This window comes from Parasteatoda tepidariorum, chromosome 9 (assembly GCF_982258835.1).
Source record: "Parasteatoda tepidariorum strain Cologne lab strain chromosome 9, Ptep-v5.0, whole genome shotgun sequence".
In the NCBI taxonomy this organism is placed as follows: Eukaryota; Metazoa; Arthropoda; class Arachnida; order Araneae; family Theridiidae; genus Parasteatoda; species Parasteatoda tepidariorum.
Window position 1 is genome coordinate 59,627,835 of NC_141763.1, and position 27,802 is coordinate 59,655,636.

At 29.8% G+C, this 27,802-nt stretch overlaps 2 protein-coding genes across 8 annotated transcripts; one reads left to right on the forward strand and one right to left on the reverse strand.

The window, feature by feature from the left end:
* On the reverse strand, positions 1–6,248 carry LOC107456616 (receptor-transporting protein 3). Of its 2 annotated transcripts, none has more exons than XM_087151912.1 (5): positions 6,211–6,248; positions 5,378–5,504; positions 3,567–3,714; positions 2,344–2,508; positions 1–570 (listed from the first exon to the last, which is right to left on the reverse strand). In XM_087151912.1, exons 1-5 carry the CDS (start codon positions 6,218–6,220, stop codon positions 415–417), a joined length of 606 nt encoding a protein of 201 aa, XP_087008038.1. In that variant the 5' UTR covers positions 6,221–6,248; the 3' UTR covers positions 1–414. The 2 variants fall into 2 exon arrangements, with proteins under 2 accessions (XP_087008038.1, XP_015930009.1); XM_016074523.5 differs by lacking the exon at positions 6,211–6,248 and adding an exon at positions 5,814–6,003.
* An 8,681-nt stretch (positions 6,249–14,929) lies between these two features.
* Positions 14,930–24,609, forward strand: LOC107442162 (splicing factor 3B subunit 4). Of its 6 annotated transcripts, none has more exons than XR_006226151.3 (8): positions 14,931–15,079; positions 15,580–15,663; positions 17,393–17,538; positions 18,974–19,102; positions 23,065–23,245; positions 23,325–23,437; positions 24,110–24,225; positions 24,494–24,609. XR_006226151.3 is itself a non-coding variant. In XM_043050918.3 (7 exons), the coding sequence occupies exons 1-6, from the start codon at positions 15,046–15,048 to the stop codon at positions 24,181–24,183; spliced, it is 648 nt and encodes a 215-aa protein (XP_042906852.2). In that variant the 5' UTR covers positions 14,930–15,045; the 3' UTR covers positions 24,184–24,225; positions 24,494–24,609. The 6 variants fall into 6 exon arrangements, 3 of the variants coding, with proteins under 3 accessions (XP_042906852.2, XP_042906853.2, XP_042906851.2); XR_011638088.2 differs by having other exon boundaries at positions 24,110–24,215; XR_006226150.3 differs by having other exon boundaries at positions 24,110–24,200.
* The last annotated feature ends 3,193 nt before the right edge of the window (positions 24,610–27,802 follow it).

Below are 27,802 nucleotides of genomic sequence, written 5' to 3' on the forward strand. Positions count from 1 at the left end.
TTAGACAAAGCAAAAATGTTTATTGCAAAATTGGTAAACAGAAAAGTACAAGTTTCGCATGTCTTTATGCGAATTGCGGCAATACATGAAACCAGACATGAAGTTTAAAAAAATTCGATAGATTAAGAAAAACTTCAAAAATCAATGTTTGGGTTTAACAAAAATGTTTAACATGGCTTCGTTTAAAGTTTGGTCGACGTTTTAGAATATTTGCATTCTAAAACAATCTTAACATTTGAAACATTTTGATTTACTTAACGAGATAAGTAATTGTTTCTAATTCTTTCTAACTAAAGAAGTACTTTCAGATTCGGCCTCTAAAACAGTTTTGTAAAATAATAGCACCAGTGCTTGAAATTTACATCTTAGTAGTCAATGATATGAGATTTAGAGTGTTATCACGATTGAGGCACTTTATCTGCGCTCTGCGCAAACTCCATCTTTGCAGGCTTGACAACGCTCGGAGTTATGTGGATTCTTTGGTTTACCAGGCCTTCTATTAAGTTGAATTGGTGGTCTTTCTAAGCCATAAAAAACATGTGCAACTCTACTGAATATATTCAAAAGGACCTACAAATATAAAAAGCGCAATTAGGAAAGACCAAATTCTTTTATACATAATGCACATGTAAAACTTTCAGTGTTTATAAATTATTTGTGGGATTACAAATACATCAATAAGTAATTTTTAGTTTAGCGTTCATTCAAAAATTTACAAACTGGACCTGTTTCGCTTTAAAATAATTTCTAAACACATAACGCCCAATAAAACTTTATGCATTTCATAATCTGAAAATTTCTTTAAATCGTCTGGTGGCATGGTATAGTGGCGAGGGTTGCGAATCCAGAATTATAAAAAATTGTGACCGAAATCCCTTTAACTTATTATATTTAAGTATTCGTACCCATATTACATAGTTCTAATGTCCTTAAATAATTTAACTAAAACAAGTTTGACGCCATCGTTTCAATTTAAGCATGCAATAATGATTTTGTGTAAAACACCATTTTAAAAGAACGCTTCTGAAACTTCTATATCGGACTAAAGTGACAAAAGCAAATGCAAATTTTGATATCTTCACCGATTATTCAAGAAGATTACTGAGTGCTTTGGTCTTAAATATTTGTAACAGAGTAAACAGAAAGCAAAAGAATTGTCTTAGATTTTAAACTCTCATGGGTCCTTACAAAAATAAATCCAAATGGCTTGTGATAAAAAAGGAATTTAAGTCTGAAAATTATTCTCCACGACGTACCAGCTGCTGAATGTATCTGCTTCAAAATGAAGATTTCAATTTGTTTAGCAAATTGCCGATTGCAAATTCTAACATTTTAAACGGTAAGCAATTCAAACCTTTGTATTAATTTAATTTTGTATATTACAAAAGTCACCAAAAATTAATAAATTTAAAAAAACACAAATACACATTTAATTATGATCATTTCTATAATTTAATTCACTCAAATTCCTAATGTTAAAAGTATTATGTTCAGAGATTTTACGGTTTAAAGACAATATCTAAAAAGGGACTTTTAGGCGCATTTCAAGATAAAATTTACGAAACTTTAAAATAAGTCTTCGTTTACTAAAAAATATTTTGAGCAACCTTTCATGAAACTTTATGCCGTACTAAAACTACAAAGCTTGTTTAATTTTTAATTAAGCCATTTGTGCTTCAAATGACACTTTATTGAAGACACTACGGGTGTACGTGTACACTGCACACTCGCAATTCATATATCATTCTCTTCCGTCCTCTATTTCACGCTCCCCAACAACACGCGGGCTTCTAGCCTTGGGCAGGTATAAATGTTTTAGAATGGAATCCGAACCACTAAGATATGACCAAAGTAATTTATTCAGAACCCAGACTGTAGCATGAAGAATGAATCTCCGGTTCAATCCAGGTTCATCGAATCTACCCACTAAACCAACAGAGTGGCCAAAAAGTCTTTGTAAAGAAACCAGTAGCTATTTACTAGTATATCACTTGAAAATTGAAAGAAAAAAATTAAGTCAGTAAAGCATATTCACAGTTCGAGAAGTAATTTCAATTTATCTTCTCTATCTCAAACGCATGTTATTTTTTTTTAAGCAATTATTGATTTGTTTATTTTATTTTGCTCACTGACAATATAGATGTTTTCGTAGCACTCTATTGAATTATTTCGACATTTTTGGGAGTTCATTGCTCTTAATATCTAATCTATACATAAATTTTAATGTACTTTATGTAAACCATGTATTAAGTCATCGCCTATATATTGCTGCAATTTAATTTTGAATTTTATAATTGCACTATATATTCCTTTTGGGGAAAATCGGGTATGCTAAAACCTTACCTTTTCTATCTCTTCAGGATACCACATTGCTGGTTCATAGCCATCTCCCTTACAGCTATCGCATTGCTGGCCGTAAAGACGGTAGGCTACTACTCCTGTATTGTTTGAGAAAGCGCACCAGAAAGTAATTCTTCCTTTCATAGAAGTCCATCCATGGCCACATGCCTACAGAAAAATATTCACTAAATTTAAGTACCCTGAGTACTATCGTATTTAAAATGAAGTAGCAGGTTTATTTTTAACAACAGAACGGATTTCTTAGACTATATTAAGTTTAAACTAGACAATTTTAATCTTAACTTTTTATAAGAAGCTTTTTATAAGATTTTTATGAGATGCAAGCTCCGCTACAAGAAAGTACACTTATTTGTAGTGTATTGATCAGGAAGATAGCACATTAATCCTAATTCCGAAATAGTCTTTATAATTCATATGAAACAGAAGAATAAAACAAGGCATTAAAAATTAAGATATTGCTTTGAATTTTGGTTACTTTAGCAAAAACAAGGAAAACTTAGAGAAACTTAAATATTACATTAAAATCAATTTATTTTCCATTATATCAGTTGAAAAATTTTATTGAATCATTAATTTGATCATATTAGATATATTAAGTCATTAATTTGATCACAATAATTGGATATTAAATCATTAATAAATAAGTTTAAAAAAAGGCTGTTTACACACGTAGTCGGAATTTTGTAATGCACCAGGCGAGTTAGAAAAGTCCAGTTTTTCCTCATTGTCTAAAGTTCTTTAGGTTTATTGCGATCAGCTTATGTCCTTAGATCAACTAGGAAATATCTGAAAATTTACTCCCTAAATTTTCTTAGGTTTATTGCAATAATTGTTTAATGCTATTTATAATTATACTCTCCTACTCTTGGCTTAGTGCAAACGGCTTAACATAAACCAGATGCTAATTTAGCAATGAATGAAATTTTATGAGTAAAGGTATGAGGAAAATCCACAATAAGTCCGTGCAAATGTTTAGAAAAATCAGGAAACTTCCAATTTGTGTGGCACATTGCAAAATGATGAAGACTGCTTGCAAAGGATAGAATTATTCAATTAGTCTACGATAGATATATGTAGTACTCGTAATTTTTAAGGGAAATAAAATTAAGTTCCAGAGAAGGCGTGAAACTCCGGAAGTATTATAATCACTTAATACTGAACCAAGCTGTTCAGAAAGCAAGTTCTTAGTGTTATCTTTTACTTACCTCACAAGCAAACCGAACTTTGGCGGAATCAACAAAAGTGTGCCATCGTCCAGATGGTTTTGAAGTTACTGGTACAAGCCTCCAAGAATGAGGTGCAAAGCGAGAGAAGAGTTTATTGAAAATCAACTGCCAGATAAGGGCCACATTGCTGAAAATTTAAATCTGTTAAAATTGAATTAAGTAAAAGAAATTTATTCAGTCGCTATTTTAAACATTTTAGCTCTAAAAACAAATTTAAACTTTAGAACCCTAAAGTATAATTTAAAACATTTTTTGTATTTTCGGCAGGGCTCACTGTTTCAAACACAAGATTGATGTCTATATATACAAAGTTTCTACAGTATAATCTTTCTGGTGATACAAGTTGTAACAAATTTTCTTTTAACTAAAAGTAACTTACTTTTAACTTCTCTAACTTCAAGGAAACTATAGATTACTAATTTAAAATTAAAATTTTACCTTAAAAGATGATAAAGGTTATCTTAACATAGTTTGCCCAACCAACAAGGAAACTCCATATTATAAGTTTCATATTACAAGTTTAATCTTTTTACGTGATCTAATTTTTAAAAATTAGATCACAATATAAGAAAAACTTTTCAAAACTGAAAATTTATAAAAACTAAGCCAAAAATTCTAAATTATACTTTAGTTTACAAATTAAAAGTTTTAGCTTTAAATTGTGACTTTACTTTTAATTCTTTAGAAAAATCTGTCTAATTAAACATTAAATTAACGTTATAACAAGTTTCGATATTTGTTGTAAAGTATCTAAATATTCACACAATGTCTAAATATTCTCACAATGTCTAAACATTCACACTAAATATATGTTTCCTAAATTGATTTAATGTGAGTATTAAAGAGCAAAAATGAAAAATTTTGACAATGCCTCTTTTTAGCCAATTTCACCCTCCCCCCTATCTTTTTAAAAATTTAATATTTTTATTCATACCATGTTTTAGTGTATAATAATCCAAAATAAATTCAAATAAATTTCTAAATTTAAAATTTCCAAATTTTGCCTCCGAATGTATTTGGATACCTTAATTATTTTTGCAATAAAATTTCTTGAAATTTTTAAATACAAGTTTAATTCAAATACACAAAATTCCTTCGTTTCACGAGCCATGCATTAGAATATTTTGAATTAAAATTTTAAATAGAATTTAGAATTTTAGTCACATGGAATTTATTTAATAAATCTTAGTTAATGGAAATTATTTGATGTGTAAAGAACAAGGCTGTTTAGAGCCCAAAGGGAATACATTTTTTCGGCAAATTCAACGTGATATTTCTTTAATAAGGAGCTATTAGATAACAGTAATCCGTAACCAAACATTAATTTCACTAAGTATTTCAAGCTTAAAACAAATGAATTATTTAACTTTTAAGTGAGATAGTATTTAAAATGTTTTCAACAATTGTTTTAATGCAAGAGCTCTGCTGGCAATTTATTTAAAAATTACTGAGAAAAACATTAAATATACAACAGCACAAAATTAGTATTACTAAAAAATAAAAGGGAATGTCATAGAAAATATCAATCCAAAGATTAAAGGACCTGTCGTGACCTCAGAATTTAAAATATTCCGGTTTAAGCACTATTTAACCTTTGAAAATTTATTTCAAAAGGAATGGTTTTTCCCTCAGTGCATAAAAAGGTTGAGGGCGAAACCAAACTTAACTTTAGTTCAATTCATTAAAAATTTAAGGGATTGGAATTATCAAAATTTATTCTACTGCTATATATTTTAATATTTAAAAATTTAGAACTGTGCTTGAGAAAATTTATTTGAAACAAGGCTTACCACGTCCTCTTAATGATGGGTACTGCCAACACAGCTGGTGTTGTTGTAATGGAATATACAGGTAAAAACCTGTTGAGCACAGGCGGTCCAACTGGAGCAAGAACTGGTGTAGAGAATACAGCCATATCTGAAAATATGTATAGGATAACAGTCAGCACAGCAATTACCAGAAACATTGTTAGATTGAATATACTGTTTAATGGTACACAGAAAAAAGTGGTTTATCTATGCCAAACATGATTCAACTTCGATTTATTAAACTAAGTTTTCATTCACATATCAGAGTTTTAATATTTTAAAATCTAAAAGCAAATAGTCTAAAGAGAAAAGTTTTATCACGATATAACTGTTTAGAGAAACTATTTAAAATATTTAATTTTCGTTAATTGACGTCTACTTAAAGAAATTAAATTAGTTATAAATTCAAAATACTAACTAAAGTATTCGTGAACTGTTTCGATTCGAACGATACAACCACCAAGCAAGGAGTAGAATAGGCAAAGTCTTCGAGAGCAATTTTTCAGTACTTATAATGCACGACCTGGCACGAGGCATATTGAAGAATAAACGTCGGCACGTGGAGAAAAGCGTACTTTAAAAGTACAAACACGTGGGGCTAGTAATAAGATGACCTATGCTAATAAACACGTGTCAAAAAACTGCGATTTTTCTTTAATCTTTGAACGCATTTGTTGCCATTTAAATCAAAGAAGTTTGGTTTAAGGAAGATATGTATATTTCTCACTTTGATCCTCTGACAGTTTAAGAGACACTTAAAATAATCAATCAGATGAACGTTTAAGAGAGCAAAGTCATGTAGATTTTTAACTAACCATTCTCCATTCTTTTTCAAATTATGCTACCAAGCCTTGTGGAAAATGAACATTTATGATTCACTTTGACTTACTGAGGTTCGATCTCCCCGTGCTAATGGTTGAGTTTGAATTTCCCTGAGATCAATTGAGAACTTCAGACATACGGAAAAAATGGCACTCCAGCGCTAAATTGAAGTAAATTTAAGGAGACTGTTCCCACTTTAATTAAGCGTCTGTCTTCAGTGTCTTTTATATACGAATCTGCGCTTTTCTTAGAGTGTTGTGTAAATAATGAGATTTAAGAGATGAATTTTTCAACATTTTAAAAGAAATTAAGGGGGGAAAAGACAATGAGAAAATCATATAACTTTGCTCGATAGTTTCAAGAGGTGAGGTCTGATGATTGAGAAAAGGTCGCAAGCAGCCTCAGAAAGTCGCTTCTAAGCGACTTTTTTTCCAGTTTTTATAACCAGGTTTAGTTTAATAGGTTCTAGTCTGCAGCAAAGAAGTTCGCAGGTTCGTAATCTGAATTTCTTAAAGTATCCCAGTCCTAAGAAGTGTTGTTGTTGTTCATTTACGTCGCACTTGAGCTGCACAATGGGCTATTGGCGACGGTCTGGGAAACATCCCTGAGGATGATCCGAAGACATGCCATCACAATTTTGATCCTCTGCAGAGGGGATGGCACCCCCGCTTCGGTAGCCCGACGACCTGCACGCGAAGTCGAGCACTTTACGGTAGAACAGTTTAACTAGGACCAATACCGCACAACCTCGGTCCCTACGAAGACTGATCCAAGTGGTCACCCACCCGCACACTGATCGCAGCCAGTGATGCTTGACTTCGGTGATCTGCTGGGACCCTAAGAAATAGTATAGCGTGTTAGTCTATAATTAAAGTTAAACCACCAGGACCAAAATTCATAATCCTTAAGAGCTGGCATGTGGAGATTTAAAATATGTGATTCAAATTCAGGATCTACTAAGTGGCCCAGAACAGCAAGCTTGAACTCTTACCTTAAAATTTCTAAAATACCTTACTTGACGTCGTTCAAGGCAGATAAGAGCCTGAAAGGCATAAACTAATCAAAAGTTTTTGTCTGTGGAAGGAATGATTGTAAGTTAGTTGCCAAAAGTCGCTGAAAAGCCTCAACGCTTACAAGCAAATAGCACACGGGTGCTTGATTCTATAATTCTTGGATTAAAAAAAAAGTGCAATATAGATTCAAATGAATCCTTGAGCTATATACCCTTTCACCAAGCTCCCTTAATTATAAAAGTAATGGGGTAGGTTCCAATGACAGCCCTAGTTATATTTTCCATGTTTCCTTTATAATACCTTTCGTAAATTGTGATGTCTCTCACAAGGGTCTATATGTCATTCTTTGTATTGAGTAGATAGCATGTATCAACTATAAACGGTGTTAAATTATTTTAGGTATGACTGACATTTTATAATAAATGTTCAAAAATGAAGTAATTTTTCCTTTAAACATGGGGCTTATATGATATTATCAATTCTACTTCAATTTAGGGCTTATATGATATAAACTTGTAACCACTGGGTTCTTTGGGTGACTTTGGATCTCGAACATGTTGCTTTCGAAGTTGAACTCTGGAGCCTTAGTTTCGACACTCTGGTCCATTATGTTATTTGTAATCATTCTGATAAGGCAGTATGATTGAGAAATAAAAGTTCTAGACTGTCATAGATCCAATTGCAGTTTCGTATACTGACATATAGTACTTACGCTCAAGGACGCCGGTAGAATAATGTAAAAGGGGGTGCAACCCTCTAACAAACTAACCTCCCCCCCCCCAAAAAAAAAAAATTGAAAATATTCTGTTATTACATTTTGTTTTGTTATTACATATACTTTCATCTGTTAAATTTTTTCAAGATACATTTCTTCATTTTTAACAAGATATTTAAACAAAAAAGTACTAATTTACGTGGTACGAAATATGGAGGAATAGAGAAAATTCTTATGAATCCCTCGAATACATCGATTTAATTATTGAGGCCACACCGTTTTATCCAGCTGTAGCGGAGACAATCAAAATTGGCCTAACTCTTCCAGCTACTACGTGCACTATTGAATGCACTTTTAGTACAATGCGACGTATTAAAACATGGAATCGGTCTACAATGTCTCACGAGAGATTAAGCTAACAAGACGATTACAATTCTTGTTTGATTAAAAAAAAATTTAATTGTTATGTATCAATAATTACTTAATTATTTTTTTTTTGAATAAAAGTATTTTTAATAAAAAATTTTATGAGCTTCAATTGATTAAAAAAAAACCAGGGGGGTGCAACTGCACCCCCTTGCACCCCGCTGCCGGCGCCCTTGCTTACGCTTGTAAGTCTTATCCTATTGATCTCGCATATAGCATACCAGTGCTTTATTAAGGACAAATCAACTTACAAGTCTTTAATAATTTCGATTTCACTTTAAAGTGAACTTCGCAAATAATTCATTTTAGTCTCACAATTGGGCACAGGTTTGCTGTTTTTTTATAAGTAGTGAGAAATTTTTCTTATTTTTCAGGAAGAGCTAGAAACCAAGATTCTGAAAGGATCTATAGGAAAGAGATACTATCCTACCTCCAAATACTTTGAAACATGCTGGTAGTGGGTTCGAATTTCATCGTAACTCTAGATTGTGGGCTATGTAATACTGTACTGTATACCTTAATTTTCTTCATAAAAGCACAGTTTTTTCAAAAAAATTTCTGTTTGTTGGTGTCTAAATATAAAAAAATTACCAATTTCAATTTCTAGTACATATTTGGTTTTTGGTTTAATAATAATGAGAACATATTTGGGTTAATGTGTTTCCTGTCCCTAAATAGAATTCGTTGTTATTGTTGTTTATTTACGTCGCACTAGAGCTGCACAATGGGCTATTGGCGACGGTCTGGGAACATCCCGGAGGATGATCCGAAGACATGTCATCACAATTTTGATCCTCTGCGGAGGGGATGGCACCCCCGCTTCGGTAGCCCGACGAACTGCGCGCGAAGTCGAGCTTTTTACGGTAGCACAGTTTAACGAGGACCAATTCCGCACACCCTCGGACCCTACGCAGACTGATGCAAGTGGTCACCTGCCCGCACACTGACCGTAGCCAGTGATGCCTGACTTCGGTGATCTGCTGGGAAACGTGTCTTAACGATCAGTCCACTGCGGGATAAATAGAATTCGACAGTCAATAATTATTAAAAAAAAATGCCAAATATATGCGCTAAAGTGTATGGCACAATTTTAAGAAATACGATACCATTAAAATATACTAGTGTTTTAAAAATATTAGTTTTGTGTTGAGTTTCTGACATTCGTTGATAATATATCTTTCCATCAATAGTCAAATTTTTCATGAAGACTACTCGATATTTGACTTTTTTTTGAGAAACAGTTATAATTTGAATCTTAAGGTCATAATATCTTTTTAAGGAACAACCTGGCTGGGATAGCGTGGTCGGTAGGGCGCTGGGCCCATGTCCGAGAGTTCGTGGATTCGAACCCCATCGGTCGAAGACTACCCTGTGTAGTAAAGTGATTGATGCACGCTAAATCTGTCGAGTCGCAAAAGTCCTCCATGTTCCCATAACAAATCAAAACCACTGGGGGTACTGGATTGGAGATCGATCGTTCTCTGATTCAGGTCTAAATTACGATCTGTGGATGCATGGATAGGTATATGAATGGATCCGCCCTAAAAACGGGTGAGACGTATGGTGTGGCAAAAGTCGAATTTTTGGCGATAGATGGCGCCACTGGAAAACAAGAACAATCGCACCCCCTCTGCATAAACAGGCATACGTCAACAAGGAACAACTTATAAAAAAATATGTATGATAAAAATCAGTGGTATAACTAGCTCATTGTGCCTTATTGGCATAATAAAAATTTGCTCCCTTTTTAAATCTAAAAGTCGTTGTTTCCGAATCGTAAACCATTAGTTTTCTTTGTGATGCTCTATGAAATATTGCTGTCTAAAATTATTTTTATTAATCGTGTGGGAAAAAATTATAAGAAAGTACTAATTTTACAGTCAATAATTACTTATAAGACGCTGATTAGCAAAAAACTTGCAAGTACTTATTAAAACGCTTAAGATATCAGTTAAATCCTATATCTAATACAAAATGTCCGTTATTGCTGCCCTTTATATATTTCTAGTATTGTCCTTACATAAGTGGTCAATATTAAAATTTATTCATTTAGAATTTCAAATTAATATTTAAGTGAGAAAGGAAAACAAGCACTTATTACCTAAATCAGGCGAATCAGTATGGGGAAAAATAGGTGGCATTGAAATAATTATACCTAGTTTATTTTACTGATAAAACTCAAAATGGTCCAAACATCGTTTCCTCCATTTAATTTTTTTTTCAACAAATAAACTAGCTTGATTATTTTGATTTTACCTTTATGATGATTGACTTCGATTATGATTCGAAATATTTTGATAACTTCCTTGTGTTTTCTCCTTTTTTTAAATATTAATTTGCGACCTACATAATATTTTAAAGTAATTTTTTTAACAGAGATCATACAGTAGATATTCTGTGCGTGAAATAAAAATGGAACACTTTATTGAATATTCACGATCGATTTTAAATCCAATCGTATTGGTTCGAGAGTTTAAATATATTAACTAATAAGAACAGAAAATATTTGGAACGATTTGGTTTCCTTAACTCTCAAAAAAAAAAAAATTGGGTAACCGCAATCTCCTTCGGGCTTGATTCCTTGAGTTTCGTGGTTACGTTTTGGGAAAGCAAGGAATATCAGATTCCAGTTTTTGGTTTTCTTAAGAAAAATGAATTCCGATTCCTCGGAGTTTGTGGAAGGACTACTCTTGGAAAATAAAATCTCAATAGTTTAATCTGGTGCGTGGTTTAAAGTCTAGAGCCCTAAATATTAATTTCTCTTTTTGCATATTTCGCCTTTACTCTAAATCTTTGAAATCAAAAATTAATTTATGCAGACGACTATGAAAGTCGTTTACCCAAGAATAATTCCACGCTGAAAAATATTTTTTAACAATATTTATTAATTTAAAAATGTTAAACAAATATCAAATTGTAAGGCATTTGTTTTGTAGCATTTGAAATTTTCTGACTATTATTAAATTAAATCCAACTGAAAATGGAATTTTTACATTCTTAAAAAAGTTTTTGATTCGATAAAATATTTTCTCAGTGATAAGTCGAAATAGGAAAAATCGAAATTAGCATTAAAGAATTAAAAATTTTGGCCCCTCTTCTGATTTATCTATCCGATCGTACTTTGAAGATAGCTGCTATCACAATAATTTAAGGGTCAAGATTCAAAATCTATCATAAAAATGCTATGTTTATTTAGTAAAAGTACGCTTTTGTATTTGATTTTATAACCTAAATTTTCTTCCAAACCTAAATTCTTAAATTTTTAGCACATGAAATCAATTGCGCGACTTTAAATCTTTTTAATATAGCTATTAAAATTATTTATGTAAAAAGACTTTGGGCGAAAAATAATTATAGTTTATATATTTTTTTATTTAATTTAATTAAGTTATAAAATATTTTGAATGATCACGTTATGTTACGCAATTTAAATTAGCAACTTTAAAAATTCGATTCTAATCAAATCAGTTGGGTTGTTCATGAAAAATAAACTCGTTCTTTAAAATTTTTATTCCTCAGAAGGTTTAATTAGATTTCGCTTAAACATTGGATTTAGTTTAACTCAATGTAATATTTTTTTAATCCTTATAAATCAGAAAATTTCGATCTCCTATCATTACTGAATTAAATAATAAAAATTAAGGCAATTACTCAGTCGATGCTACTTGATTATTTGTTTGATATGAGTTTTGATCATTTATTAAAACTGTATCTGATTTTTTGTCATCAATAACATAAAAACTACGTTTTCTTATTGAGGAAATAAAAAATTAAGAAAATACTTTTTCGCAGAACTCATTAAAAATCTTACATGTTTTTGAAAAAATTGGATATTAGAGGCAAGATTTTTTTAAATAAAAATTGTAATAAAAGTAGCCAACTTTTTTTCCAACACAATTTCAGCAAAAGTGTCTGTAATTTTTTCATCTTCTTTTTTTTTTGTTTTATATAAATTCAAAATTTGCTTTGTTTTGTAATAAGAAGAGACAGATTTACTTCTGTTGAAAATTTATGTAAATTTATTCAAGGATATACATCATGTAATCGAAAAGGAAATTCAGAAACCTAATTTCTGTCTTTGAAAATTTTAAATAAATAAATGTGTTTTAAAGTATTTTTTACATATGAAATTCGAAACCTAATTAAAACAGCAAAAGCTTCTCAAATATTTTTTACTTTTCTCGGTAAAATTCAAGGAAAAAATCAACTTTTGAGAGTCAATAAAAATAATTTTTATATGGAGTCTTTTAATTAGCACAAGCATACGCGATTTTGTAATGCTCCGTACTACAGAGTACAAACAACTTTTTATTTCAACAAAATCTTAAAATTTTACATAAAATTAGAGTGAAACTTTACGATGTTTTTTAGCTTTGTTAAGTTATTTCAAATGTAAAGAAAATTTAAGAGTGGCAGAATATAATTTCAAAATAGTGGAATGAAACCTATATTACTCTACTACTCTGTACACGCATTAAAAAAGTATGAATGATAACTATATATTTTATAAGATTGCTCTGCCTTTTAATTATGAGTCTTGATAACGTTATTTTCACTTGACGTAGCTTTCACTTCTTCACTTAAACGTAAAAAAAAAAGTGCATTTAAAACAAAAGAACAAAGAAGACACTTTAAAAGTTATTTGAACTGACAAAATAGTTTTTATCGCAAAGAGGGGTTATTATGCTACTCAGAAATGTTGGAGATTGTAATGAAAATTAAGGGAATAATAATTTGCTCTGAAAAAAACAAACATGGAAGAGCTTAATTAAGAAGGGGTGCTAATCTTCCCCCAATAATATAAAATAGTGTGCTTCAAAAGATGTCATGAAAACCTTCATGGTAGGGGAGGGGTGAATGCCAGACTTTGTAAGATTAGTAATCAGAGAATCCAAAGATAAAGATGAGTAGGAGAAGTGGAACGTTATTCAGAACTAATTCTCTGACTTTCGTCATCCCTCTTTTTTGACAACTTGAAAATTTCTACGACATTGCTCTAGCCATATTAGCGACCCCAATTTGATAAATAATATCATAAATAAATTTTTATTAAAAATTTAGAGTTAAAAATTTGTGAAATTAATTTATAAATTGTTTATTGTAACTTAATTTTAGCAACTTTTTATGAAGCATTTTTGTCATTCAGCATAGTATTTTAAAATATATTCTGTACTCCGTTTTTCTACTTAAATGCAGCAAAAAATATCTAAATAAATTAAAAATTATTACATTGAAGATTCTAAGCCATTGATGATTGAAATGGGCTGCAGGTGGCGTAGAGATGAACTCTCTACCTATGGCAACACTTCGCATGCGTTTCCCACTAGGGTGTGAAGAGTCATAGAGGAAGGAAGTACGTTAGTTTCTCTCTTGATTTTTATATAGATTAAAATCTTATAAGCTGGAAAACTATGGATGGTGTTTTCTACACTAGGGAGCGCTGCAAGCTCGGGACTGCCTAAATTTCCGGGTTACTGTTTCAGTTGTATTTTAAAGCCATTTGGCATCATTGTGTTTTGGGATTCTTGCAAACAATGCATTTGATTACTTATTACTTATGTTTACAATGCTAACAATACTGTTTACAATACTAAAAGTGTTAACACTAACGTAAGATGGTGCACAGCTTGTAACACGAACAAACAGTAATAAACAAATGGAAAGAGGCCAAATCAAGACTGCCAAAAAAGCGAGTTATTCAAAATCTAGCAACCATGTCACCGTTTTTAATAATAAATAACAAAATAACTAAAACAAAATTTCACTCCAAACTCCCCAGAATTACATAATAACATTAATATCTTATGAAATACGGCAGATTTGAGCTCAGAAATTATCTAGTTTATTTCTTTTATTGAAAACAAAATTATCCGTTTGAAAACATCGCCTATCAGAATAACATGTAGTAAGCAGCTGCAAACTTTTTAACCGGAACTAGAGTAGGTCCCGAGCTCGAGATTGTTATTGTTTACATTTCTATTGAAAACACCATCCATATGGAACTGAAAACTACATTAAACATAGTTCTAAAGAAAAGCATCACAGAAATTTTAAAAAATATTTTTATCAAATAAAAAGGAAAATGGTTGTTGTTGTTGTTAATTTACGTCGCACTAGAGCTGCACAATGGGCAATTGGCGACGGTCTGACACAACATCCCGGAGGATGATCCGAAGACGTGCCATCACAATTTTGATCCTCTGCTGAGGGGATGGCACCCCCGCTTCGGTAGGCTGACGACCTGCGCACGAAGTCGAGCACTTTACGGTAGCACAGTTTAACGAGGACCAATACCGCACACCCTCGGTCCCTACGCAGACTGATCCAAGTGGTCACCCACCCGCACACTGACCGTAGCCAGTGATGCTTGACTTCGGTGATCTGCTGGAAACCGTATCTTAACGATCAGTCTACTGCGGGACAAAGGAAAATGGAAAATATCGTAGTACATTCCTATACAAATGAAAATAGGAGGGGATGGAAAGAAGAAAGGCCAAAGGCATGAAACCGGTCTCTCCCCAGATGGCGTACCAGTTTGAAAAAGCAGCAACACCAGAAAGCCTCAATAATTCAGATAAAGTAAAGAGACGGAAGCGTTTTAACTTTGTGGTTTATTAAATTTTTTAAGAGTTAAATTTTGGCAACATTTCTGGTTTGTTTATTATTGTATAGAAATGGCTGCCGGTCCGATTGCTGAAAGAAATCAGGGTATGTTTAATTTTTGTGATGCATTACCTAATAAAATCTTCATCATACATTGTTTGACTAAATTTTATATTCAAAATTAATTCTTTCAGTTTTTCTAAACATTAAGAGCGTTTTCCTTTTTATTTTGTAGTTATGTTCAACTCTTCCTTAACCGCTTAAAATGGAAAATGCATAGTTCCGTCTAATGAATATTGTTCTTCTGTGTGGAAATTAAGCCGGTCCTCAAATAGGGGATTTTTTCTGCCATTATTACTGCTTCAAGTTTTATTTCTTAATCATTTTTTACAATAAAATCTAATTTTTTGTATTGATGATTGCCGAATTTTAGTCACCCTGAGTCTTAGAATATTCTTGAAACTTAGATCTTTTAAGACTTATCATTATCACAGTAGTGTTTATATTGACATTTATTATTTTAAGAGCACAGAATTTGCCTTAGGTTTTATTTTTAGATTAATTTGAATGTGTTAATGTTTTCTCATTAATAAAACTATCCACAGATGCTACCATATATGTGGGAGGTCTTGATGAAAAAGTTAGTGAAACTATTTTATGGGAGTTGTTTGTTCAAGCTGGTCCTGTTGGTAAGTTATATTAAGTTAGTCAATTTGTTAAAATTAAGTTTTCTCGTTGTTTCGTGCATGGAATTTTGATACTGTTTGCAGAGTTTTTCATTTAGAAGAAATTAAATCTATACTTTTGTATGTTTTACCTACTATATTTATTTTTTTGAGGTTATTAGTATTGTTATCATAAACAGATTTGAGATATTTGTGCGATTACTTATGTTTTCTACACTAATCATAAATTTAAACTTTATTGTTTAAATTATATTCACATTATAATTTACATACTTAGATGTGCTTTTAATTTTTTCTTCTAATATTTAATTGGTTTTATTTGGTCAACATCACGCTAGACCTACAATAATGGACTAGAATTCGTTCTTTATGATGATCAAAAGACAATGCTGATTTATACCCTCACTACACTACAATAATTTAGATTGTAAAAGGCATGGATACTATAGTAATCACCCAGCCTCAACACTATTTTTCCCAATTATGCATTTAAAATTCATTATGAATACTGATTATAGAAAGTTTAAGCTCTTTTCTCCTGAATGTATTAGTTTAAGCTATTGAAAACATATTTTAGACAAAATACTCAGAGAGTTAAACACAATATCATAAATGTTGGTTCCAATTCTGCAAATGTTGTAATTTTGTTTTTGAATTTTAGTTAAAACTTAAAAATTAAGACTCCATATCTAGCTTATGCTCTGATCAGTGTTAGATCTAGTTACATCATCTCAAATTTCATTCACTTTCATTTTTCCAATTTCTAGTTTTAAAACAGACAGAATATTCAAAGCCACAATTTTTTAACATTGCAAATATCTTTCTTAAGGAGTTTTTTTGTTAAAGAGATTTTTTATTTATTTTTTAGAAAAATGGGTTAGTTGAGTAATTAAGGATAGAAATGCTTGTCAAACTACAATAAAAGTAAAGTTTAAATGGCAATCCATATTTTGTCATTTCAAATATTTATATGTAAATAGATAGTTTTTCAGTAGTAATTATGATACATTTCTATTCCATTCTTATTCATTTGAATTATACACAATGTATTACTACCAAACACTTTTTAATAGAATAATATTGTTTAAAATCTATTGCAATGATTTTTTTTTAATAATGTTTCAACTATAATTATATTTCTAAAATTTATCTGGTAGTGAGCTGGTCATGAGACACTGTTTCCAGTAGATCAAGCATCGCTGGCTGAAGTCATTAAGGGTGGGTGACTACTTTTATCAGCCTGCAAAAGGACCGAGGGTGTGTAGTATCAGCTTTTGTAAAAATTGTTCTACTATAAAATGCTTGATTTTGCGCTAAGGCCATCAGGCCACCCAAAGGAGAGCCAGCCCCTCCACACAGGATCAAAATTGCGATGGCATGTCTTTAGACCATCCTTAAGGGTGTTTTCCAGACAGTTGCCAATAGTTTATCGACAATGTCGCCAATGGTTCATTGTTAATGTCCCCAATAACCCAGCTCTAGCGTCATGTAAATAGTGTAATGTAATTTAAATCAACTGTTTTTTTTACTACTACTACTACTACATTTATAAAATTTAAGGAATTATAAATGTAAGGTTTTAAGGTCTTAAAATAAAGTGACTCCGATTTAAATCAAAGCTGATTTAAATCATCAAAGAGAGCTCATTTTTAATAAAAAATAAAGAAAAAATCACAGTCCTTTGTTTAAGGTTATTATTATTCCATTTTTCAAATTTATTGTAATTTTTCAGTGAATGTGCATATGCCTAAAGATCGTATTACAGGCCAGCATCAAGGGTATGGTTTTGTTGAATTTTTGGGTGAAGATGACTCAGATTATGCTATCAAAATTAAGAACATGACAAAACTATATGGCAAGCCTATAAAAGTGAATAAGGTAAGCATAAAATCTGTAAAATCTTTCATTATAAAATTTTTTATGTATTTTTCTATTATCTATACCACATTAATTTACTTCAAGTATATTATACTACCATATAATTTATTTATAATTATGGATTTGTTTCAAGCAATTATTTTGCATAGGCAGAGTTGGGAAATGACTTTTAACCTTACAAATCCTTTCTTGAGCATAATTAATGTTCATCTTAATATCTTTATTTAATCCAATATTTTCATTTTGTCTAAGCATCATAAAAAATTTAAACGCTCTAAAATCTCCATACCAATTATTAACTCATTTTGTATATCCAGTAAAACATTAACATTTGTTGACTCTGAAAAATTATTAATAGACATATGGCAATTAGAAACAACCAATTGGATTGATACACTTGTTATTTACTCAGTTAACTTAAAATTATCATTTCTCAATTCTGGTCACCCAATTTTTTCACAGAAATTATTGTACCTGTACACATTTATTGCTTCATACATTTTATCAAAAGTTATTATACCTTTCGTCAATTGGAAGAATTCAAGAATGATTATCACATTCCTTACTAGATAAAAATGCTTTATAAAATTTACATGATAATTATTTTTTACATAGTGTACGACTAACTTGGCATATTTTCCTTCTTATTAACTATTTCTTGTTTATATTTACATAGGAAATTGTGCAGCTTCTCAATTGTCTAATGTACTAGTTGGTTTTTCAATGTTTTGATTTTCGGCAAAGTTTTAAATATATTAGTACATCCTTTAAGTGTGTCCGTCCAATAATGTGAAGAAGTATATTCAGGGTTGAAAAGCATTTTTAGGAAAATATTTCTTAACCTTATCAAATTCTGAATAATTTTTTTTTCTTCATATTTGGAGTTGTTTTTATATAGGTAATTCATAATTTCCAAGTATTTTCCTAATTGTATGTTACCTTACTTATTCCTTATTCATGTTTATTTATGTATTTTATTTTTTAATATATTTATTTTTTACCCATAATTTTTAAGAAATTCACTACTAATTGAAATTTTAAGTTTGATAAATTTTATGTTAAATCTAAGAATTGGATTCACTAAAATCAATTTTGATCTGGAAATGTATTTCAGTGAAATACACTTATATTTTATTTTGTAAAATTTCTTAATGAGTTTTTAAGTTTTTTTTTTTTTTTTTTTTTTTTTTTTTTTTGATGCAGCACATACATTAGCTGATAAAATGGCTGGTTATTCTTGATTGCTAATTCTATTGAACAATTGAAAACATTTAACATTCATTTATACTCACAATAATTTTTGATCTTGTATTTGAATGAGTTCTTTTTTCTGTTGTTGTTCATTTTGTTTCATTGAAACTTTGTATATCCTTATGTGTTAATTTTTTATTTATTATTTATTTATTTATTTTTGATTTCTGTTTTTATTTTATAGGCCTCAGCTCATCAAAAAAATTTGGATGTTGGTGCAAACATTTTTATTGGCAATCTAGATCCAGAGGTCGATGAGAAGCTATTGTATGATACGTTTTCTGCTTTTGGTGTGATTCTCCAAACTCCAAAAGTAATTTTAATGATCATTTCTGCTAATGCAACCTCTAGAATAAGCTTTATTTCCCAAAATATTTTCTTCAGGGAATATTTTAAAACATAAAACTTACATGTATATATATATTAAAAATCATAGTGTATTATGTTAAAAATTGCATATTAGTAAAAACTTCTTAATTTAAGTTTTTTCTTAATTCTTATAATTTTATTTTTTACTTTTGTGATCACAGTACAAAATAATATTTGGCCTCTGAATGGCTGCTTTTTTAGGATTAAAAAATAACCTTTTCTCTCTTTTATTTTTTTTTTCATCTGTAGAGTTATGTGTTTTTCATAATAGATTTTTTTGGGAAATATATATTCAAAAATCTGGATAACATGTACAAACTAGGTAAAAAAAATAACTAGGTCAGTTGAACATTTTGTAAATTTACTTTCAATGAAAAAAATAAAACTTATGTCTTATTCTCATTATTTTTTATGTGTTTTAAGCAATTTGAAATTTCAAATAGTAAAGTGATACTGAGAAAATTGAATTGTTAATTGAAATTTTTTCCTAGATACTTTTTCTCTTAGAAAATGTTTCTAATTTTGCATTAATGTTTAATGATTATTTTGGCGTACGATTCAAAAATTTGTGTAAATTTTTAAAAACTATTGTTTTATCTTAAATTATTACAAATTTAAGGCAAAGCTGAAAATGAGGAGTTCATAATTAGAAGAAGAGAATATGTTTCTAATTTTTTAGCATAAAACGTAAGTCACATTAAACTTAAAATGTAATTTAAGTTAACTTTATTAAAAAATTATATTTTTAAATTTATTGTTACTTTAATTTCAGTTGAGTTTATTAACATGTAATTACTTTCAAACTAGATATAGTAAAATTATACTTACGGGAAAATGTTAAAATATTAAATAAAAAAAATTTTTAAATGATCAAAATTGGAAACAGGGTTAAAAATTCTTTATGAAATAATATTAATTGAAAAATGTTTGTAAAAAATTTGAAAAAAAAAAAAGATTTGTTATTAATTGAAACAGATTGTAGTTAGTTTATCAATTCAAAATACAAGCAGAGCCCTGCTAAACATTCGCTACATAACTAAGAACATCAATTTTTCATATTATTTCATTCATTCATATTCATTATTGTTTCATATTCATATTATTTCACAAAATTCATATTATTTCATCAATATGAATTTTTCTGACAAATCTTGTATTTTTTAATTTGATTACAGTATTTTCCTTTAGATATGTTGCATAAGTAATTAGAAATTATATTAAGTCCAGATAATGTAAGCAATAAGAGGGATTATGTTATCATTAAAAAATATTACAGATTAACATGTTCATTGCCATATCACATGATATTGCATTGCAAATTCTTTACCACATTTTGCATCAATGAAGCAGATTAAGTGGTAGTTAAAGGCGTATTATCATCCAGCTATTTTTCCAAAAAAATATGTGTTAGTTTAATAATAGCATATTGTTTATTAAAATAAACTTATTGTAAAATTTAGGAATTAAAATAAAGAAAATTTAACTGTGATTTTATCTTTATGGATTACCACTTTTCAATGATAGATATAGTATAACCACCTGTACTCGGCTGGCAATGAACATGTTAAACACCCGTCCAAATTTTGTTAAAAATCTCTGAGTAGAATAAAAACCAATAAAGCAGAATTAAATTATTCAAATAACTTATCTCTAACCCCAATCCTTTTTTTCTGAATGATTGCAATTGTGACAGTAAAAAATTTGCAAGACAGTAAAATCTCTTTTGTTAAAAGATGAAAGTCTTGATGAATATTTAAAATAAAATATATTTATTTAAAGTTAGACTGAAAAAGAAACATCAAATTTTGCATAATGTTTACCTTTATATTACTGCTCTGATCTAAGAAGTTATCAAATATGACCCTCAACCTGATACTTATTTCGTTCCCTTAAAGATGATAAAACATCTACATTATTGACATATTATTGGACAAATTAATTATAAAGATTTGTTAAGATTTGCCTTTGGCTAAAACTTTCAAAATTTGGCTGACATGTTTGATATTTGGATAATTTAGTGTCTAATAATTTGAAGTATTTAGTGTGGAACCCGATAAGGTTTTCCATTGCACATTTAATTTTATAATTAAGTTCAGTGAAGTTTTATTTTTTATAAGCAATATTGCTTTTAGCATAAATCTTGATATGAGTTATTTTATTACCATGCTAAAGTCAAAGATTTTGAACCAGAAGGAAAAAAAAAATTTGTTCAGCATTGGAAATTGGCTGCAAAAACTGAAAAACATTTTTAAAAATAAATGCAGGTGTGTAATGTAGTTTTAGCTTATATAATTTTCTGTACATTTATAGAACATGACATAGCAGGGCTCGATAAAACTCAGAAATTTTACCCGTCCCCGAGGACGGCGTGTCCAACAATGCACCCGTCCTCCTTTGAAACTAACCCGTCACTTCTAAATAAATAAAAATATAATTTTCTCTTATTTATTACTAACATTTATATAGATTGCACAATGAATTAGTAGTTACTAGGATTACATTATACAGTAATAAAAGAAATACTAGGTTACTAATAGTAAAACCTAGTATTTCTATTATGAAATAATTTATTTCTTTGATGAAATAATTTAAATAACAAAGGTTAAGTTATCAGTCAATTATGTCAATTTATCCGATGGTACTGCGTTTTTTAAATGAATCAAATATGACGTTTGCCAGTTCCACAATCAAGCCAATGATTTACAGAGGTTTCTGCACAGAAATCTGAAAGAGGTTTTCCATTTAGGTAGATGTTCATAAATGCGTTTAACGCTTCTTGTTTAAGGCCAGTAAGTAATGTTTTTTTTTTTTTTTTTTTTTTGTAAGTTCATTGCTAAAAAGCCCCTTTCAGCCGCTGCAGTACTCCCAGATAAAGAAAACATCAATTCCACCATGCATAGTATGTTGCTGTACTTCGATATTAGAGGGTCACTTTAGAAGTGAGGCGCTAGACTCTTATAAGATAACAAAAATTGAACATGTATCACGAACATTAATGGGAAAATGCCCGTCCGCGCGGACGCTGGATTCGAGAAATTTGTTGTCCGCGGGGAATTTTTGACCGCCGATGACGGGCGGTTTTTCGAGCCCTGTTACATAGACTTTTTTATTCTTATAAAATTTAATGAAGTTTATTAGGCTTTTTATGATACGTAAAGTAGCTTTTGTAATTGGAAGTTGCAGAATTTTCTTTTTATTTCAGGATATAGAATTGTTTAATTTTAAATTTGCTCTTTTTTTTACCGTATTTTCTAAAAAGTACATTTTAAAAAATGGTTATTCTTTACATGTGTATAGCATCATACAACAATATGTATGTTTATAAGGAAAGTAAATAAAATTATTGTATAAATGAATTAAGTTATTTCAAAAACTTTATATTTTGTTGAGAATTAAAAGAAACTACTGATATTGAATTAGAAAAAGGCATTTTACTGGCCATAGATAGATAGAATTCCTGGTGTCATTCTTGATTTGGAAAAAAGTGAAAAGGATGCAGAGGACCCCTAAAGCTAATGAGGCACAGAATGATGGAGAGGGAGAGAGAAAGGAATGAGTCTGGATGAACCAGTCGGCAAGAAGCTAGAGCAGCTTCAGCTGACAGGGGAGGCTGGAGAACAAGACTGAGGGCATTATGTACCATTGAGCATAAAAAGAGATGATAGTGATATTGAAAATATTTCAAAATCAAAAGCTTTTGAAGTTGTTAAAACACTTATAAAAATTTTAAATCTTAAAAATTGGAAAACTTTTGTTGTATATGTGCTTTTTTGATGTAAATTTTTTTTCTTCTATTTATTATTTATTTTCCATTTTTTTATTTTTTTTATTTTATAATTTTTAACATAAAACATTGAAAGTATTATTTACTGAACTATTGCCTGATTTTTTAAATTTTTTTTATAGATTATGCGAGATCCTGAGACTGGAAATTTAAAAGGTTATGCATTTATAAACTTTGCTAGTTTTGAAGCGTCTGATGCAGCCATTGAAGCCATGAATGGACAGTATTTGTGCAACAGGCCAATCACTATTTCTTATGCTTTTAAGAAAGAATCAAAGGGTGAAAGACATGGCTCTGCAGCTGGTAAATTTCTATCTTATTTTCTGATTGTTATACTTTTCCCTGAAATACTTATTGTGAACTTATACATTATGTAATTTAGGTAATTGAATGGTGGACTACAACCCCACTCTTCTTCAGATCCATGCATACCAGCTTATCTGGGAAGTAAAGGTGGCCAGTGCGTAATACTGACCATATTGTCTCCATCATGCAGTAAGTTTCAAAATTGTGGAGCTTTAACATCCATGACCCTCTTGGCCAACAACTAGTAGTCGAGAGACTTTACTTTTTTTTTTTTTTTAATGATGGAAATCTGGAAATTTTCAATTTTCCTCAAAATGCTTTACAAAGCTTAATAACATTTTAACATTGAGACTACCATATACTACTATTATTACAAAAGCTTAAAATTAAGAAATAGAAAACTGTTTATGAATTTTCAGCACACCCCAAAATGCCCTGGAAAGTTTCATCAAGCTCAAATATTTAGACTGTTATAAATAACACATATTAGACATATAGTATATTTTATTACAAAAGCTTGGAACTGAGGAAGTCAAAGTTTGATTATTCATAGCTTTTTTTTTTTTTTTTTTTTTTCATCTTTATGAACCAGTAGAAATCCTTGAATTAAGAAAATTCATTATAAACCTATTTAGTTGCACTTATTTCAGTTGTGAAAAGGTAGTTCCACATAATTATCTGGTATAAATTTTGAAAAGAAATTTTTTTTTTTCTAGTAACAAAAAGATCTTAAAAGTCATTTAATAGATGTGAACACTACTGTTTTCATTTGAATTAAATTATAAAATGCATTTCAAAAGATATTTATCTTTCCAGAATTATCTTTTAATTAACAAATTCTGTTTGTATTTTGATTTCCAGAACGTCTGTTGGCTGCCCAGAGTCCCTTGTCGCATGCTGATCGTCCTCATCAACTGTTTGCTGATGCTCCATGATGCAATCTCCATATAGGGTATGCTTTCTTCAAGTAAACACAGGTTTTGTTACACCCAAGTGATCTTTTTTCCCTTTTGTCTTTGCATTAGACTCAGCTTGCAATACTGATTTTGCTAAAGATGTACCACAGTTTGTTTTTAGTGCAGTATATCTGCTTCCTCTCTGGTTTCACTCATCTCTGCAATCAACCAACAAGCCAAGCAAAAAATAAAATTTCAGAAATATAGAATCGAAAAATACTTACTTAAAAAAATTTTATAACTTAATTTATCATCTTTATATATGCTTTACACTGAGTTTCTTTTACAGGGCCACCACCTGCACCAAGAATGAGAATGCCTACAGTTCTGCTCCTTTAAACTGATTTTGTATCTATATTGACTTTTATAGGAAAAGACTTTAAATAAATATTTTGTTTACTTGTACATTGCATTTATTTATTTCATTCTTAAATGTTTACATCATCAAGAATAAGTGAAAAGAAAACATTAAAAACATAATTGATCAATAAAAATTTCTTAGTGTCTATTTAAGTTGTAAATACAATATGTCAATCAAAATAAGGGAATAATAATCATGAATAAAGGACTTTGCTGATAGTAATAGATAACTGTCAGCTAATCCTAAAATATTTAGAAATAATAGATCTATAATATTTCGAAATTATAAATCTGGAAAAGTTCAATCACTGAAACTTCTTTTTTGTGTGTGGAAGATCTGTGAAAATTTTTGGTTCAATAAATTTAAATACTGCTCGTGAGAGGATTTCAGTTTGATAGTGGCTTTTTTCAATGTTCTTTGTGAAAAAGCAAAATAACTAAGACTTATGACATTCAAAAATAAGAGCCACAAACTTAGCTCAGCAAATTTACCCTGAAAGTTAAAATTTTAATTTGAGAAAACTCTGGGCTATCTTTTTTATTTACCGTATTACTGAAAAACAAAACTTTTTTTTCAATACTTGAAAAAAATTAAATAAAACCATTTTTTTAACCAAAGATATTTTTAAAAAAAGACTTCAGCATCGAAAAATTTAGAGCTCAAAGTGCATTGTAATACGATTATTGTTTTTGCATATGAATGACTGACCTTCTGGAAATTAACATTATTTAAAATTTTCATTCTTAAACTTTCTGCTCAAAGTGTCCATTTCCAGCCAAGATTCAAGAAAAATCTCAAAACCCCTGCTTTAATTTTTTTTTTTCCAAATTAGACTTTTAGAATAGTTAATTGGCTCTAAAAGAAGTAAACCATGGTATATATTAACATAAAGTGCTAGACAAATTTTCCTCTAGGAGCAATCATGGCTGGGAAGTGTTTTTACATATTAAATAAAAATCATTTATTAATAATTATCACAGTTGGTACAGATTCATAAATCAAATCCTTAATTAGTTATAAATTCATATTATTTTAATACCTTAAAAAATCTTTTTCTTTCATTCTTGCACCTATCTTTAAAGAGCATTTTATGAACCTGAAAGTCTGTAAAGACTTCTAGGTTCTTAAAATGTTCTGTTTTTAAGTGTCTTATAAGAGAATATTATCTGTTATTGTAAGAGTATTGATAATGACAATGTTAAAAAAGTTTTAATTTTTTCCTAATAATTTCATGTAAGGTAAGGGTGAAGTAAACTCTTAACTTTTATTTCCTTGAAAATATGTTGAGATTTTTGCTGCTTTCCTGGTTACTAAACTAATATTGAAATTTTTTTGCTGTTGCAGTTTTTAATTCATTATTTTTAATAGGAACAGTTACAATGACTTTTAAAGCATTAAAAAATATATCTTTTTTAATATAATTTAAATGTATTAAATAATTTTCTTCAAATTTCTACACTGCTAAAATTTTTATTTTATAGATTTAAAAATTTGCGTCACAGTGGCTTTTCCTAATTGTAAGCAAACTCATCAAACATTTTGAAAATGGAATAAAATTATAGGAATGAACATTTTTGGCTAAATTAATTAGGTCGCAGTATATTTGAGACCTGTTTATCAAATTTTTTTTGGTGTTATAAATATTTGTGTTTGATATTGACTATATAGATATAATTTCATTTTTTCTCTAGTTCTTAAGGCTATTCGAAACATGGTTTCAAAGCTTTACTTTTAAGTCATTAAACATTGTTTGCCCGCAAACTGAGCGACAAAACAAAAACTTTAAGTAATTTTTTTTTTATTTCTTCTAGTTAAATATTAATGGTGAAAGTTTAGATTTTAATTTCATCGATGCTGCTATGTATTTGTTTTTAGATTATCCCTTTTTAAAACCAATCAAATCACACTAATCCAGGAAGATATCTGAGTTATTTGTTAAGTACTTATAAACAAAACTAATTAATGTATTAATAAGTTAAAATATTTTCCTGGAGAGATTTCGTTCTTCCAAGGATTTGTTGAAGAAGAAATAATTTAGAATCACAGATATGTAGCCTTATCAAACCTGACTTTACAAATGTGCTAATTGTATAGGCATTTAATATGCACTTAGCTCATTCTCAAAGTTGATAATGATAGCAGATCATACAAGAACTTGGTTTTTTTATAGATAGTTTAAAAAAAAATAAATAAGGTCCAGGAACAAATTTCTTGGGAAGAAGGTACGAGCACCCCTATTCAGTTCCAGTACACTCCTATTCATAAACTGTGTTACACCTTAAGAATAATATAAAATGTTTACAAAAACTTTATCTAGTAGTAATAAAAAAATTTTAATCTAAAAAATAAAAGAAGCGTGTACATTATTAATACACCAAAAGTTTTTAATTTCTCTTTCAACTATATTCTGAGATGAGTTAGTCTAAATACATAGTTAAGGGGATATGTAGAAAATATTTTTTTTTATAAAGGTAACATTAATGTCGAAGTTATTTAATTTTGTATTCATGGAATAATTTTCGATAAACTGAACTTATTTAATCAATTATCCCCTGAAAGACATAGCCAGTTTATTGCCTGGCAATGTCTTTGAGGGGATTGGTTGCTTATAATTAGCCACCATTTTTGCTCAAGTACTGATGGGAAAATTTTTTCGTTTTGAAATCATTCCTTTTCTCAATTTTGTTTAATGCCTTCCACTGACGAAATAAAAAAATTCGGTATTGTATAATAATATTATTAATTAAAACTTCTATTACTAAACTAAAATTCGCGCGCAGTTCGTCGGGTTACCGAAGCAGGGGTGCCATCCCCTCCTCAGAGGATCAAAATTGTGATGGCATGTCTTCGGATCATCCTCCGGGATGTTTCCCAGACCGTCGCCAATAGCCCATTGCGCAGCTCTAGTGCGACGTAAATTAACTACAACTAAACTAAAAATTGGTTATTTCTTGATGAAAAAAACTCAGATTTTCAAATAAAATGAAATTAAGTAAATAGTTGAAAATAAAACGCGAATGTTGATTGCCATATCACAAATTTTAGGTTCATAAACATTTTATGCGCTATTCATACTAAAATTACGTTTGACGTAGCTCAAAAAAGCTCTTTTGAGCACCAGCATCACCAGAAACCCTCAGTAATTCAGATAAAGTAAAGAGACGGAAGCGTATTAACTTCGTGGTTTATTAAATTTTTTAAGAGTTAAATGTTGGCAACATTTCTGGCTTGTTTATT